Genomic DNA, 17,958 nt, shown 5'->3' with positions numbered 1-17,958 from the left:
CCATACTTTTTTTCCATCTTTTTTCCCCAATCATTCTGCACATCAGAGATAAAAAAAATTTCTAATCTCTCTTCAAACCAGAATCAAAAAGGTCCCAGTGTTCTATACATCATCATTCACTACAAAGCAAAACTTACTTATGCACTCAAAAGCACTCCATGCCTGGGAAAACTACGTTGTGAACTACAGGTCAAACTGAGCGCTGTCAATACACACATCCAAGATAAGATAGCTCTGGTTCAATGTTCTATTGCCGGAACATTGCAGAATGCAGTCAGGTATAAGAAAATATGAACAAATAAAACAGGGCTTCACATCAGTCTTTCCTGGAGAAACTTTCAGTGCATTCACTAAAAGTAAATTGAAATAATAGACAAAAAAAGAAAAAAAAAGAAAAAAAAAGAAAAAAAAAAAAGATACCATGTGTGAGATGTTTTTCTTCTTCTTCTTCTTCCTTTAATCAAAGAGGGTGTTCAGGAATAGGGGTGGCAGAAGAAGGCTAAAGGGGAAAAAAAAAGTCACTAACCATCTTACATGAAAAACCAACAGAAAACAGATCATACGGGAACCTGAGGACACTGCAAAAACCTATCACTTATAGGGAAACATAATCAAAAGTTTCATGGTATTACTATCACCAAGCAAAACCAACAACAGAAGAATATTAGCAGAGGGAAGGAATTTTTTTATTTTTTTTTTATTTTTTTTTATTCATTTATTTTTTTTTTTTCCGTGAAGGAGGAATGTTTGTTTCATCGCTAAACTAGAAAAAAAAAATGACACTGACCGAAAGACTCAGGCGACATGAAAACAGTGAAGACGACCTGGCTGGTACAGGGAAAGCTGCTATCTCCACTGATTACCACAGAAACAACTCTCTCTAAACAAAATTCTTTGATTATAATGGCTTATTTTACTCAATCTATATAAACTATGTCCGACTACATCCACTAGATGATCTGATTATGAAAGTGACCTTATTCTATGTACAAGAACAATGGCTAGCTGCATCCCCAATATGGTTTGATTACACAACTTGTTTAAGTTTATCTATACAAACTATGGCTCACTTTATCCACTATACTGTATGATTATGAGTCTTATTTTATTCTATCAATAAGAACTATGGTTAACTACACACACTATTAAAAAATGGAAGGCATGCCTATTGCTAAGCTACAAAAATCTTTTTATTGGCTATAGTAATCAAAGTTTGCCTGATAGTGTTGGGTCCAAAATTGAATTACTTAGAACTGACAGGAAAAGACAAGAGAGAGAGAGAGAGAGAAAAAAAAAGGGAGAGAGAGAAATGCCAACCCCGTTTCATTCACGTAAAAAAAAAAAAGTGTATAAAAATAATGTGTTAATAAAAATAAATAAATAAATAAATAAATAAATAATATATAAGAATTTGAAGATACTATTTAACTGCAGGAATAAGACCTTAAAAATTCCTTCCAAGCCAACATAAAGCACAATTTTTTTCATAACAATTACTAATAGCTTCCATGCCAAAAAAAAAATAATAATAATAATAGGCTTGAGGATGAGGGGTTAATTCATATCTAATATAATTTGAACTCTTGACCATTTTTTTTTCTTTATAAATATATAGCATAAAGACTGATTTCTCAACGAATCATTACAGACAATCAGGTGAACTATAGAATACTCTCTCATGGTACGTGTAATAATATCATTGCCCCTCTTCATGTCTACCTAATTAATTTGAAATTCCGTGTTGTGCACTTAAAAGGGTTAAGGTCATTCTAACATGCAGTGGAGTGAGGAATATATCCATTTAGTACATTTATGTAAACGTATTTAAGTTTTAAAAAATATATATATAAAAAAAATATTTAGATGAAGAAAAGGGTAAACAAATCAAACCAATATGCTTATTTAAAATGACATTAAAATCAATAACAGTTTTATGCTTTCATTCAACAAGTGAGTGATAAGATACACACACGCACAAAAAAAAAAACTAACAAAATAAAGACAAAAACAAAAAAACAAAATCAAAAACAAATCTGACCGAAACTCTATACTAACTATGGCTTATAAAGATGGAGAGAGCGGTTATCAGGAGCTTACATGACTTTAAGGCAACCCCCAGAGACCACTCACGTACTTGGCTTCGTGTAAGGCGATGGGGAACGGAGGCCTAGATAGCAATCATGCCCCACCAGCCATTTCAAGTGGTGTATTACTGTAAGGTGAGGGGGGGGGAACCAGGGCCGTTGTATAGCGGTAAAATTGTAACCCCCGAACCAGCCATTTTCAATTTTTTTTTTTTTTTTTTTTTTTTTTTTTTAATGAGAAGGAGTAGTCTCATATATAAAAATGATGAAAGTAAAGAAAGACACAGAAGAAACGGAAAGGAAAAGAATATTCTTTTTTCTTCTATTTTCTTTTTTTTTTTGGGGTGGTTAAGGGCCATTACCGGAAGTCTAATAAATACAAGAAAAGGGGGCAGTAAATTCACTCACCATTAATAATACAGGGTGACATAGAGTTGGGGGGGAGTGGGGAGGTGGGGGGGATGCTATTAAATACAAGGAGAAAATGATGAATATAAGTCCAGAGAAAACAACTACTCTCTGAAATGTAGTCCAGGCGCCAAAGCCTTTCAGAGGACAACCTTTGAGAAACTGGAAAAAGAGAGAGAAAAAAAAGAGGAGGGAGTCGTACAGCTTTTTCTCTGGCTTAAGGGGTTAGTTTGTGCATCAGCTCTTTTGGTCTTATGCTTACGTTGATGCCACTTTTTTTTTTTCTTCTCCTTCTTTTTTTTTTTACTATTTTATTCTACTTTACTTTACTTTTACTTTACATTTCTTTACTTAACTTTTGTTCTTTTGAGGAGGATGCACTGGCATACATTTCATGAATGAGAGTAGAGTGAATGAAAATTTTGATATTCCAAGATATAATGGGGAACCTCAATCAAAATTAAATGAAAACTCACTTGTATCTATACAATTTACAATTCACTGCTCAAGATTTTACCAAAAAAAAAAAAGAAAGAAAGAATATAAACAAGCTTATAACCATTCAGGAATCTAAAAAATATGTATTACCTTATCTGATTCAGAAAAAAAAAATCTAGAGAAATATAAAGATATATATACAAATATACACTGCATTATTTTGAGAGGGGCATCTATTTTTTTATCCTAAACAGCATTTTGCCTATCTAGTGGTGGGACCACAGCAAGGGAATCCTAGAAACATATCATCAATAAAATATGCACCCCATGGAGCAAAGCCCCAAGGGAATTTTGTGACACACACTGCCGTATGTCTTCATTACCAACCTCAGTTAATCACCATTTCATTGGCGTAAAGTCATTGCTACCCTCTCTTATGGTGTCATGTTATCCTGTAGGTTATGATAAAAGGGAGATCTTGTCTTTTGAACGTGTATGGAAGCAGAATACTCCAGGACACTCAGAGAGTTGCTCTAACATCCTCAGTTCTTTGAATTCGACACCAATAGTTTGATTATCTTCTTGAGAAAAAAGTAATTGTTTAGGATAATTTACAAAGCTTTTGATAATTTTAAACAACAATATTGTGGGATTTTTTTTTTTCTGTCTTGCTTTTCTCTCTCTCTTTCCATTGGCAAAAGCAATGGCAGTATTTCAATTATCTCAAGACGATTAAAATGTAAAATTTCAGCAATCCTGATAGTGACCTGTCACTTTCTGCAATAAAGTTAATCTATTAATCATTTCAGTCTTGTAAGAACACTGTCCATACAATATCTAAATATTTTGATTTACATCATTTTGATAATTATGGCAATCTGGCACTCTAAGCCCAATGTCAAATACTTACATTAAGAATCCAATGACTCTAAGTGTGGAACTTTTATGTGGAGAACGAGCATTTCCAAAATCTAGCGCAGTGTGCTTCCCTTAACCTATTCATTGAGGGATAATGACAGAGGGATAATCTCTTTTTGAGCCTAAAAACCCTTGTGGTGTACAAGCCTAATGATTTTCATTGCTTAACTCTTCATTCTTTAGTCTGTCAGCTTCAAACTTACTCAGCATGTATTGCTAAACATTCTCACAAAATGGTAGAATCATGCAGTAATACTTCTGAAATTGATTCTCACTCACCGAAGTGACACTTCAGAACTAAGTTACGAAGTAGCGGAAATTAAACTTCATTCTAGAAATGGAATAAAATAAGCTATCCTCAACTTGATATGTTTACAGCTCATGCTCACAGACACCATGAAAAATCAGTCGCAAATCAGGCAGCAAGAAGGGTTATCTGCCGTCAAAAACATTGGCCAGCGTAAATAAAAGCGCTCAGGCACGTCCGTTCTCATTTTGTTCTCAGGGCACACTCGCTAAAGCCAGGAATCAAATGCATGGGAAGTGGGTCTGTTTGCTACTGCAGGAAACATGGCAACATTTCAATATTTTCTTGCTTTCATTTTTTTCCCCACTATCATAGTAAAGCCAATCTTCTCCCATCACGCTGGCAGATTAATAAGAAAAGCAAACATAATGACAGGCCAAAGTTTATCTGGTCCATTTCTCTCAATCACTCCAAAAGGAAAAGATCCCTCACTGTAATATTCGAATCTGCCTAACAAAAGGTATACCTGGTTACATGTAATGGTAGTTTACAAGCCTACTGAAATCCTTACCTTAAAAAAAATCACAAGATACTGACACTGTGTACTAGTAATATAAAGTGTATCATTTCATTTAGCATATGAGCTATTACCCTCTGAAAGTGAGACCTAACTCTCAGCATTTCAATTTCTTCACAAAATATATTCACCTCAAAGATAGCTCCTTATATACAGTTTGCTCATTAATACCTTTAATCAATATATTTGTTTTTTCTGCATTCCTTACCACAAAATATCTCTAGGACATAAATAGGACTGATAATCAAGATATTATTTGTTAGTACTGCCTCATCAACAGTTTACCTACAAGCAAAAATGATCAAAACATCCATAGTCATTTTGGATCTTTTTTTCTTTACAGTTTGGCACTACAGACTAGTACTATATTTGAATTTTAAAAAAATCATTTTCAAAAATACTAAAAACAAAGATACCCACACACAAACACAACACAACATAGATGCGGACACACATGCAAACACAGCACAACACCCAGACACACAGATGCAGACACAACAAACACAGACACAGACAGACAGACAGACAGACAAGACAGACACACAGACAGACAGACAGACAGACAGACAGACAGACAGACACACACACACACACACACACACACACACACACACACACACACACACACACACTCACTCACTCACTCACTCACTCACTCACTCACTCACTCACTCACCTACTCAACTACTCAACTACTCAACTACTCACACTACTCACTCGCACACATACTCACTCGCACACATACTCACTCGCACACATACTCACTCGCACACATACTCACTCGCACACATACTCACTCGCACACATACTCACTCGCACACATACTCACTCACACACATACACACTCACACACATACTCACTCACACACATACTCACTCACACACATACTCACTCACACACATACCTCACTCACTCAAAGAGTTATATGCATAAGTGCACACACACACATGCACAAGAAAACAACAAAAACAATCACTCACAAAACTTGGACCCTCGGACACAAAACACAGAACATACATACTCACAATAACATATATAATAACTAATATGTAGTGCCATTAGAGACATTGGATAACCTGCAAGATTGAGAACTTTGAAGTCTAAAAGAATCAATTATCAAGTAAACTTCTCAATGTCAGAGCTACATTGGTAACCTGACAGTAAAAAGTTCCTCCCCTTTTGACCATATTTGCTTTCTGAACTGTCTGACTACTCTGTTTACTCTCATACTTGAAAATGCTGTTGAGGTGTAAGAGAGAAGCGCATTATCACTTACATGCAATGGCCCTGAGTCTGGGCACGCTAGGGGAGCCTGGGGGGCTGTCGGGACTCGAAGGGTTAAGCACAACACCCGCAGTCGGCTGCACTGTGATGTTGTGTCGGAAATCTACAGAGGAGAGCAGAGGAAAACACTGAGGCACCATCAACATGCATTCATGGCTTCTTTTTTACATTTTTTAATCTTCTATTTTCCCTCTCTCTCTCTCTTTTATTTATATATGTGCAAAACAAGACATGTTTTCCAATACTCTGATTTACTTTTACAGATTATGGTAAAAAGTACAAATATGCTCAAATTTTTACTTGATACCTTTAAAAGAACATTTTTTCTTTTTATATCTTTAACAAACAAACAAACAATGAAAACAAACTTGTTTCAGAGAGTTAGCATGCTGTATTATTAGAGGGGTAGGAAAAATTACCCAAATTCATTAATACTATTCCTCCAATAGCTGTAAAAATAAGACCTCATGATGCAATACGAACTCCAAATCCCTGTACTTCAAGATGTAACCATGGAAAAAAAAAATCATACTGTTAGTAATCACTGCATGCTGTTCATTACTACTTTTGGTTGGTAGTGTCACCCAACTTCCACATTTCCCAGTTATTACTAAAACTTATTTCCTTCTAAAAACTTAAGGTATCTTTTAATCATCTCCTCTCTAGGTTTGGGCAGGAGGATCGTACGTGTGCACACATATGTGCATCTGTGCGCGCGTGTGTATTTATATAAATAAATACACAATAATAACATTGTTTACCCTATTTGCACTTCCCTTAAGAATACAGCTACACATTAAATTTAACTGCCTCTTAACATCTGCAGTCTTCTAAAAGTAGTCCACTTTCCATAATAAACTATAAAAAAGAGACAAAATCAGCAAAAAGTCTTGCTTATTATTGTTTTTAAGTCACATGCAAACAATGCAAATTTAGATGGCATCACTAAACTCAAAGTCTTTCATAATACTTGATGGCATCAACAAACTGATTTTGTTACAATATTAATTCCTTCTGATTAATCATGCTCCTATCAATCTTTTTTTTTAAGGCCTTTGACATTAGTACTGAACCTAATTAGGATAGCAAAATGCCTGAAGCAGAATGTAACTCCAGCAATTCAACCAAAACATTTACCAAGGTTCTCTCACCCTGTCAGCATCCCATCCCCTTATGTCAAGGGCACATCTAGGGCACACATACACACTCACACACACAGAGGGGAAGTAGCAGTTGCCAAAGAACACATGAGCGCATCCTCTGCATCCTTCATGGCCATACCTGACGGAGCTGAAATCTGGTGTGACCTGTTGAGGAGTTTCTTCTTGAACTTTCCCCTTCCGTTTCTTTGGCGTGGGCTTGGCCGACTGCTGCTGGATGATGGCGATGGAGATCTCTCTCTGCAGGAGGTCCAGTTCTCTGTGATGTAGCTCTTCCTCGCGTTTCTTGAGCTGCTCGGCTATCTGTTTCTGCTGTACCCGTACTCTCCTTACTTCTTCCTCTCTACACCGCAGATCCTGCAGAGGACAAATTCACATTGCATGGTCATGAAAATTCATGTACAGATATAAATTATAAATAAAAGATACAGAAAACCGCAATTTTTTACCATCTGTAACCAACACCTATGACAAAAAATATTCCAAAATTATCAAGACAATTTGCATAAAATCAATTCAAACTTTCAGGCAAAAAGTAAACACTGTATCCCCTTGTCTTATCACAATCACTAATATATTGGATACAGAATCCCCCAAAACACGTCCCACTCACGTTCTCCTTCATCCTAATCTCATTGACCTTCTCCTCGATTTCCACCTTCCAGTGGCCTTGCATAGTGTGGAAGCTCTCGTGGGGCGTCTGCGTGAAGTTGGACCGGCTGATCTCGTCAAGTTTCTTGAGGATGGTCTCAAAGGTCGGCCGAGAGTGAGGCTCTTGTTCCCAGCACGCTGTGGGAAGGAGGTGAAGTAAGGCAGTGTAGGAAAAGGAAACAATACTAAAAAGAGTAATAATATGAATGGTAGAACACTCTTCTGCATTGATACTAAGGCAGAAAAACCCACAATGCAAAAACTAGATTTATTGAAAATGAGACTACAGTTTCAAAATGCACCTGGATGCCAGGTGGATTTCAAAACTGGAGTCTCATTTTCAATAAATCCATTTTTTGCAATGTGGGTTTTTCTACAAGAGTAATAATATATATGGTCTTGATGGCTGGTAGAGCTAGAGGAGGTGGTATATTTACAAAATCATTATAATAGTAATAATAGTATAAAGACTACTACTAATAAATGATGATGGTGAGTAAAAAGAAGAAAAAAGAAAAGAAAAAGCTGGAGGAAGAGGAGGAGGAGGAGGAGGAGGAGGAGGAGGAGGAGGAGGAGGAGGAGGAGGAGGAGGAGGAGGAGGAGGAGGAGGAAGGAGGGAGGAGGGAGGAGGGAGGAGGAAGGAGGAAGGAGGGAGGAGGAAGGAGGAAGGAGGAAGGAGGAAGGAGGAAGGAGGAAGGAGGAAGGAGGGAGGGCGGGAGGGAGGGAGGTAGCAGAGGAAATAGAGGAAAAGAGGAAAAGAAATTTAAAAAAAATAATAATAATAATAAAAAAATAAAAAAATCAACAGCAAAGCTAACAGTACCCAAACCAGCGAACCAAAAACAACGGCACTTCTAACAAACCTTCCATTAAGCTTCTCCAGTTAGACGGGCACGTGGTTGGTATGTGGAGTCGCAGTTTATTCATGGCAACACCATACGCAATCGCTAACGTGTCAATCCCCTTGTAAGGAGTCTCCCCAGTCAGGAGTTCCCAAAGTAACACACCATAGCTGCAACGTTTACAAATATGCAAGTTAAGAATTATGACTATTCTCTCGCAGACAAACTAAAAGTAACCATACAATACTAAATTGAGCATATTTTGCAATATATATAAACAAAAGTGAATGACTATAAAGAAATATATATTCTTTGTATCCATTCCTTATCATCTAGAATTCAATAGCACTGAACGAATGCTGATAGTGCTGCTTAGGGGTGGTATAGTGCAAGAATTGTCTGCATAAATGTAATAATAAAAGCCAACCCATGGCATCTTAATATGAGATAATATCATCACTTGAAAAGAAACTTTATATACAGAAGCCTAAACATAAGGAGAGATTTCAGTATCCTTAATGCTGTCGCACGATACTTATAGGTCATATCTATCAGTCATGTGTTTAGTGTTATTTGATAGTACCAATATATAATAAACAAAAGTTTTAAAATTCTTATAATCAGAGAAATGAAACACAGATTATAATCAAAATCATTTTGACAGCCAAATAATACAGACTAGAACTTTTACAAACATATTTTACACTATTCTGTGCACTCTTCATTACTATTTATCATCTAAAATCTATAGTATAATACAGATTGACAGACAGATTCATCACCTAAAAATTATAACAGAGTCACAACACAGAGGCAGTTCTGCATTTGTTCATGACTAACGAAACATGATCTTTTTACAAATTTCAGGCACATCCAGTCAACCAATGGAAATCATCTTGGTAATTGTGAAAGTATTATTTCTCAATGACAAACACTTTCACAGAAAACTTTACTATAACCTAATCTTTTTTTGTCTTCTTAGTTGTTCAACTGCATGATTTGTAATATATGAACGGAACAAAATAACTATATAAAATGTGAACCTAGTCATTTTTCAAATACTGATGTCATAATTATTATTTTGATAATGGTATCTAAAGTGCATACAACTATAACTAATTTGTATGCAATATGTATTTCATAAATGAGTTTTATGTAAGTCCCTGGAGGACAGTCAAGTAATTTTTTTCAAGAAGCAAGTTCATAATTTTCATTTGTTGTTTAGGATTGTTTTCAGTAAATCTATAACTAAAAGAAATATGATTAAATGTCATTAGTATATAAGAATTTAAAGGTTTGATAAGTTTCATAGAGACAAATAATTAATAAGTAATTTCTCTATACGCATATCAAAACATGGTAATAAGCATACTACACAAATTAAAGACACAAACAATGTTATGTGATAAACATTTTTTTTTTTTTTACAGAAAGAAAATAAGTGATTTTTACAAAATAATAATAAAATCTGAATAATTTCCATTTCAATTTTTTCAAATATCAATAACAATTCCATCTTCATCGCATCAGAACACACAATTGTACTTCCTGTTTCATTATTGTTACCGTTTCATACTTGCAAACTTTAGATTAATTTGATTATTTAACATTATACTTTGATTTCCTTGAAAGTTTCAGATTAATGACTGTTACTTCCTCCCCCCTCTTTCTATGTCCATTTATCTGTCCACCTGTCCAGATATCTAGCTAATCATATATGTCTATCTGCTGTCTTCATTTTCTGTCTGTCTGTCTGTCTGTCTGTCTGCCTGCCTGCCTGCCTGCCTGCCTGCCTGCCTGCCTGCCTGCCTGCCTGCCTGCCTGCCTGCCTGCCTGTCTCTCTGTCTGTGCCTGCCTGCCTGCCTGCCTTCCTGTCTGTCTGTCTGTCTGTCTGTCTGTCTGTCTGTCTGTCTGTCTGTCTGTCTGTCTGTCTGTCTGTCTGCCTGCCTGCCTGCCTGTCTGTGCCTGCCTGCCTGCCTGCCTGCCTTCCTGCCTGCCTGCCTTCCTGTCTGTCTGTCTGTCTGTCTGTCTGTCTGTCTGTCTGTCTGTCTGTCTGTCTGTCTGTCTGTCTGTCTGTCTGTCTGTCTGTCTGTCTGTCTGTCTGTCTGTCTGTCTGCCTCCTGCCTGCCTGCCTGCCTGCCTGCCTGCCTATCAATCCATCTATTTACTTACCACTCTAGCCATCTAACTACTTACTAATCCATACCCACTCTCCTCCCATCAACCCCTTTCCTTGCCGCACGCCAATGCTGCCCCCACACGAAAACAAACCCAGACCTGCAACTCACCTCCACACGTCTGACGCCTTGGAGAAAGTGGATGTTTTGATGACCTCGGGGGCCATCCAGGCGTACGTCCCTGCAGCGGACATGCGGGTCGTCTTGGACACTTCTCGTGCCAGGCCAAAGTCTGTGATCTTCAGCGTCTTAAATTGTAATTCGTTCTTGTCGACTGGCTCACTCAGCAACACTGGAAGACATGAAGCACGGGATTAGATTTCTGTGAACTTTTATTCTGGGTCATACTAGGTCAAATAAACAAGAGGAGTGTTGTGCTAGCATATACTGGGGTAAATAAAGAGCAGATTCAGCTTTGTTCCTCTCGGTAAAGGAGGATAGTCTGGTCTTTAATAATTAATGCACATTTACAAAAAGCAGTAACAAATGCAAGAAAAAATTAATAAAAGAGAAAAAACTAATAAATACAAACAACAAAAATTATCTTTTATCAATAAAACAACATCTTAATCACAATCTGAAAATCCAAACAAACAAATAAATAAATACATAACATAATAATTGCCCATTTTACCCACATGGCATGCAAATTGAGGAAAGAAAATTCGCGAGACAGAAAAAAGTAAAATAATCCAACAGATGGCAAGTCGAGTCAACAAACCGCAAGAAATATGCAAACCAAGATGCCCCCATTAGGATTCCCAAAAACATCTCGCATCTCTCATTTATGTTTACTCTAGGATGATACCAGCTCAAGACTCCCATGACCCTTCTGTGGCAACGTATTTCTTTTTAATAATGTCCGACTATATCCTCTTGCATCAACATTAAACTTGCTCTGAAGTGATGAAGATGTAGGCATAATGTGGGATTATGTGACAAGAGGATATGTGGGCAAGGGTGAGTGTGGGCTCTCTGGGTGGCTCCGTGAGAGACAGAAAAAAGCTCAATATCTTCCACAGATCATTATCAGGTCATTATTACTGACTACTACAGGACCTTGATTCTTTAACATTTAAACAGAGCAACTGATATACCAATGGACTATTAGTATCCATTGCATACACTAGCTCATATCCTTTATTTTTGTCAATGTAAATAAAAAGGTCTTCACAATCTTGGCGGATCATGAATCACACCATGAGTTTTTTCCTGCCAACAGTTTCCAGAACCTTCACTGGGAGACATTTGTCCCCCTCCCTCCCTCCCTCCCTCCCTCCCTCCCTCCCTCCCTCCCTCCCTCCCTCCCTCCCTCCCTCCCTCCCTGCCTCCCTTCCTCCCTCCTCTTAAACCCCTCCAACCCTGCAGGCCACCTTTTCTCATCCCAACTTCCCTCCCCTCCTGGCATCCATCTCCCAATCACAAATATGCTCTCTCTCTCTCTCTCTCTCTCTCTCTCTCTCTCTCTCTCTCTCTCTCTCTCTCTCTCTCTCTCTCTCTCTCTCTCTCTCTCTCTTTCTCTCTTTCTCTCTTTCTCTCTTTCTCTCTTTCTCTCTTTCTCTCTTTCTCTCTTTTCTCTTTTTCTCTCTTTCTCTCTCTCACTTTAGTCCAGTCTTCTGTTTACCACTTTATCTAGCTGTATGAGCAAGCCCTGAGCAAGCTTAGATAAATCTGAAGTAAGATAATGGAATATTCCATCACAAATTTCTGAAGCAACATAAGACTTTAGATACACAGCCATAACATGAAATACATTATAATACCTACACATTAAGGATATAACATGATTTTCATCTCCCTGCCTACACGCCGTAAGTGAAATCTGGCAACGCTGTACCTTAGACTTCCTGACCCGGACCGCCAGTCCAGCCATCCTCGCTTCTCCTCCTCCCCCCTTCCCCCTTTCCCCCTCCACTCATCTTTCCCTCTCCTCCCCTCCATCCATCCTCCCCTCTCCCCTCCTCCCTTCCATCCATCCTACTCTCCTCCCTCTCCCCTCTCCCCCTCTTCCCTCTCTCTCTTTCCTCTTCCCTCTTTTCTCTCCCTTCTTCCCTCTTCCCTCTCCCTCTCTCCCCCTGCATCATCACCCACCTTCCCCACTCCCATTTCGCCCACTAAAGGGAAAGGGGAGAAATGGGGAGATGAGTGAATCAACACGAGGAAAAGACAGAAATGAATGAAGGAGAAAAGGAGGTAAAGGGGAAGGGAGGGAGGAGAAGGTTTGGAGAGGGAGGAGGAGAAAGATTTCTTGAGGGCAGTGAAAAAGGAGAGGGGAGAGGGGAGAAAGGAGAAAGGAAAATGAAGCAACACCCTTAAAGATACATCGCATATTGCTCTATTAATCCAATGACAACTCCACAACCCCGCACCCGCACCCGGATCGCCGAAGCTGGAGGAAGTTCCATGAATATCAGAACACAACACGTCCACGGCAGACGGCCATTCAGCATTTAACTCCCTCCCCGACCCCCACCCAGGCGCATCTCCCTTCCCCACCTCTACCCCCTACTCCTTATCCTTTCCTCCTCTACCCTTCCCCCCCTCCCTCCCCTTCTCCTTCTCCTTCCCCTTTCCCTTCCCCTTTTCCTTTCTCTTTCCCTTCCCTTTCCCCTTCCCCTTTCCCAATTCCCTTACGCCTATGATCTCTCTATACCTACCCCATCCCCGCTCCTTCCCTCTCCCCTTCCCCACCCAAATCCCCTTTCCATAGCCCTACCCATTCCCCAACCGATTCCCTTTCTCTTCCCCTCCAACCATCCCTAACCTCATACCCCAAACCGGTAACCCTAACCCAAAAACTCTCCACCACCTACTCCTCCTCCCCCTTCCTTCCTTCCTTCCTTCCTTCCTTCCTTCCTTCCTTCCTTCCTTCCTTCCCTCCCTCTTCCCCTCTCACCCACGTCCCTTCCCCCCTTGTCTTCCTCCCTTCCCACTCCCCTTCCTCCCTTCCCCCTCCCCTTCCTCCCTTCCCCTCCCCTTCCTCCCTTCCCACTCCCCTTCCTCCCCTCCCCTCCCCCTCCCCCGCCATCAGCATTCCCTCCCGCGCCCGCTTGCCGCCGCCGCCGCCGCCGCCGCCGCCTCCACAGCCGACGACTCCCGCGAACTCCTTTCGAAAAGGCTTTCATCACCCGGGGCCAACGCGTGGCAGGGCGGCCGGGCGCGCGCGGCCGCTGTCGCTGTCTTCTGGCCTCTTGGTTCTCTGCTCTCTTTCTAGCTCGTTGGTGTGTATCTCCTTTCTCATTCGTGTGTGAGTGTGTGAGTGTGTGAGTGTGTGTGTGTGTGTGTGTGTGTGTGTGTGTGTGTGTCTGTCTCTGTGTCTGTCTCTGTGTCTGTCTCTGTGTCTGTCTCTGTGTCTGTCTCTGTGTCTGTCTCTGTGTCTGTCTCTGTGTCTGTCTCTGTGTCTGTCTCTGTGTCTGTGTCTGTGTCTGTCTCTGTCTCTCTCTGTCTCTGTCTCTGTCTCTGTCTCTGTCTCTGTCTCTGTCTCTGTCTCTGTCTCTGTCTCTGTCTCTGTCTCTATCTCTATCTCTATCTCTATCTCTGTCCCGTTCTCTCCGTCTCTCTCTCTCCCGTTCTCTCCTTCTCTCTCTCCCGTTCTCTCCCTCTCTCTCTCCGTCTCTCCCTCTCCCTCTCCCTCTCCCTCTCCCTCTCCCTCTCCCTCTCCCTCTCCCTCTCCCTCTCCCTCTCCCTCTCCCTCTCTCACGTTCGCTCCGTCTCTCCGATCCCTTTAATTTTAATTTCGGACTCTCGTTTCATAAACCTGTACCTTATATTTTTTCCAACGCACATTTCCTTTTTTTTTCTTTTCTCACTTTATCTTTTTTTAAATACATTTTCCCCTTCCCTCCCACGCCCAAATTGCTTCCACGTGTCCGAAACTCGATACGCTCGTTCGAACATCTACATAACGACCTCCCTCGCTATTTGTCAGCGGGGAGGCGCCGCCGCTGCCACATAGGCCTACACAGGGTTCAAGGGGGGGGGGGGGGCAATGCCATCTACCTGTATTTCCCACGTGTGTAATACCTCTTTTTCCTTCCCCTCTTCCCCCCTCTTCCCCCCTCCACCTCCCAACACTCCCCACCCCCCATCCCCCAGCAATTCCCTTCCCTTCTTCTTCTCCTCTACCTTACCTTAACCTTTCCCTACCATCTTATAACCCTAACTGTTTCTGACCCTTACCTATCTTACCTTAGCCTTCCCTTACCTCCTTAGAACCTTACCTTCTCCTCCTCCTCCTCCTCCCCACCTTACCTTACCTTAACTCTTCCCCTACCTTAACCTCCCCCCCCGCTTCCCCATGCCCCCTTCCATACCCGTGCTACTTTCCCTTCCCTTACCCCCTACCCTGAATTCCCTCGCCCCTTGCCCCCTACCCTGAATTCCCTCGCCCCTTGCCCCCTACCCTGAATTCCCTCGCCCCTTGCCCCCTACCCTTAATTCCCTCGCCCCTTGCCCCTACCCTGAATTCCCTCGCCCCTTGCCCCTACCCTGAATTCCCTCGCCCCTTGCCCCTACCCTGAATTCCCTCGCCCCTTGCCCCTACCCTTAATTCCCTCGCCCCTTGCCCCTACCCTGAATTCCCTCGCCCCTTGCCCACTTACCTCTCTCCCCACGGCCTCCACGTCTCTCTCCCTCTTCGCCTCCTTTCTCAGCCACCATTTAATTCTCTTTTTATGCTTCTGTGTTGTACGTGGGTGGTTTGGTGTGTGTGTGTGAGGGGGGGGGGGTAGGTGGACGCAAGGGTGCGTGCGTGTGTGGTATTTCTGTTTGTGTGTGCGTCTGCCTCTGCCTCTGCCTCTCTTCCTCACCCTCACCCTCACCCTCTCTCTCTCTCCTTCTCCCTCTCCTTCTCCCTCTTCCTCTCCCTCTCCCACTCTCTCTCCTTCTCCCTCCCTCTCCCACTCTCTCTCCTTCTCACTCCCACTCCCCCTCCCCCTCCCCCTCCCCCTCCCCCTCTCCTCCCTCTCTTCCCACCGGCCGAAAAAAAAAATCAAAATAAAACAAAATAAGTAAAGTTTAAAAGTTGCGGTGCTTGGCGGCAGGGGAGGCGGGTCCTCTCCCCTTCCCCTTCCCCTTCCCCTGCCCCTTCCCCTGCCCCTGCCCCTACCTCCTGCTCTTTCCCCTACTTCTTCCCCTCCTCCCCCCCCCCTGCTCCTTTTCCTGTTCCTCCGACCTTCCAGAACACCCCTACCCCCCCCCACACACCCTTTTAGATTTCTTCAACATCCATTATTTTTATCTATAAAGTTTCCAATCCCATTCTACCTCCACCTCTACCTCTCCCTCCACCACCACCACTACTACCACCTCCTCCTCCTCCTCCACCACCACCACCACCACTTCCACCTCTCCCCCCCCTATCTTTCAAGCCTCATAACCCATCCCCACCCCCTCTCCCCCACCCTCACCTCTTCCTCCTCACCCCCACCTCCACTTCCACCTCCCTCCCCACCCCCACCCCCACCCCACCCCCACCGCCACCCCCACCCCCAGGGGAAACCCGACAGCAGGCGGCGAGCGGCAGCTGGGGATATATGGCCGGGCGCTGCAACGTGGTGCAACACGCGGCGCGAAATTTACACCGCAACATCCCCCCCTTCTCTCCTCACCCCTCTCTCCCCTACTTCCCTCCCTCCCTTCTCCCACCCCCTTCTCTCCTCATCCCTCTCCCTCCTTTCCCTCCCTTCTCCCCCCCCTTCCCTCCCCTCCTCTCCTCCTGCTTCCTCCCCCCCCCGTTCTCTCTCTCTCTCCTTCCTTTCCCCCTCTCTTTATCCCCTTCTCCCTCCCCTACCCCCGCCCCCTTCTTTCCTCTTCTCCATCTTCTTTTCCCCCTTTTTTCTTCTCCCTCCCCTTCCCCCCTATTCTACTCCCCCCCTCGCCGGACTACCCTCTACTCTCTCTCTTCCTCTCTCCTACTCTCTCTCCCTTTCCCCTCCCTCCCTCCCTCCCGCCCTCCCTCCCTCCTTCCCTTCCTTCCCTCCCTTCCTCCCTTTTCCCCTCCCTCCGTTCCCATCCCCCTCACCTTTCTCCACCCCTCCTTCGTCTTCCCCTCCCCCTCCCCCTCTTCTCCCCCATCACTGTAACGGCCGCACCCGCCACGGGGGATAAACCGTCAATAGTGAGGCTTTAAGTCTACCTCTTGCGTGTATGCGTACACACTTACATACATACGTATGTACATGCATGCATACATACATACATACATACATACATATATACATACAGTCATACAGACATACATACATATATGTTTATATATGTGTGTGTATGTACATACACACACACACACACGTCTCCCCCTCCTCTCCCTCTCCCGTCTCCCTCTCCCCCCCCCATCTCTCTCTCTCTCTCTCTCTCTCTCTCTCTCTCTTCTCCTCTGTCTCTCTCTCTCTCTCTCTCTCACTCACTCACTCACTCACTCACTCACTCACTCACTCACTCACTCACTCACTCACTCACTCACTCACTCACTCACTCACTCTCACTCTCACTCTCACTCTCACTCTCTCTCACTCACTCTCTCTCACCCCCCCCCCCTCTTCGACCACTCTCACCCACTCCCCCGCCCCACTATACTGTGCATATAACCTTTGTCATTATCAACATTTCTATTATTCAAATTCTAATTATTCTTTATTCTTATTCCCATTATCACTATTACTTTACTATTATATTTTCTGTCTTCGTTGTTGCTGTTGTTGTTGAGGGAGAAAAAGGAGGGGGGGGGGGAGAGAGAGAGGAGAGAGAGAGAGAGAGAGAGAGAGAGAGAGAGAGAGAGAGAGAGAGAGAGAGAGAGAGAGAGAGGATAAGAGAGAGAGAGAGGATAAGAGAGAGAAAAAGGATAAGAGAGAGAAAGAGGATGAGAGAGAGAGAGAGGATGAGAGAGAGAAAGAGGATGAGAGAGAGAAAGAGGATGAGAAGAGAGAGAGAGAGAAGAGAGAGAGAGAGAAAGAGAGAGAGGAGAGAGAGGAGAAGAGAGAGAGGGGAGAAAGAGAGAGGAGAGAGAGAAAGCAGATAGAGAGAGAAAGAGAGAAGGAACAGAGAGGCAACAGGAAAAAAAAGGAGAAAGTCGTGAAGCAGAGACAAGAAGAAAGACCAAAAGTATAAAGAAGGAGGAAGTCGCGTGAGGCTCAAAAACAAAGAGAAGGAAGAAGGAGAGAAGGATACAAGG

General features: G+C 42.6%; 1 protein-coding gene across 1 annotated transcript in view; it reads right to left on the bottom strand.

Moving 5' to 3' along the window:
• LOC119596811 (mitogen-activated protein kinase kinase kinase 11-like) overlaps nucleotides 1-17,958 on the bottom strand; it is a 94,357-nt gene that overhangs the window by 13,092 nt on the left and 63,307 nt on the right. The window contains 6 exon segments of the mRNA XM_037946141.1: nucleotides 5,950-6,060; nucleotides 7,239-7,293; nucleotides 7,295-7,474; nucleotides 7,731-7,906; nucleotides 8,632-8,780; nucleotides 10,899-11,079. Coding sequence (XP_037802069.1) covers nucleotides 5,950-6,060; nucleotides 7,239-7,293; nucleotides 7,295-7,474; nucleotides 7,731-7,906; nucleotides 8,632-8,780; nucleotides 10,899-11,079 — 852 coding nt within the window.

Source organism: Penaeus monodon, chromosome 38 (assembly GCF_015228065.2).
Source record: "Penaeus monodon isolate SGIC_2016 chromosome 38, NSTDA_Pmon_1, whole genome shotgun sequence".
In the NCBI taxonomy this organism is placed as follows: Eukaryota; Metazoa; Arthropoda; class Malacostraca; order Decapoda; family Penaeidae; genus Penaeus; species Penaeus monodon.
The sequence above is the reverse complement of the archived record's forward strand: the minus strand, read 5'-3'. Positions and strand labels throughout refer to the sequence as shown.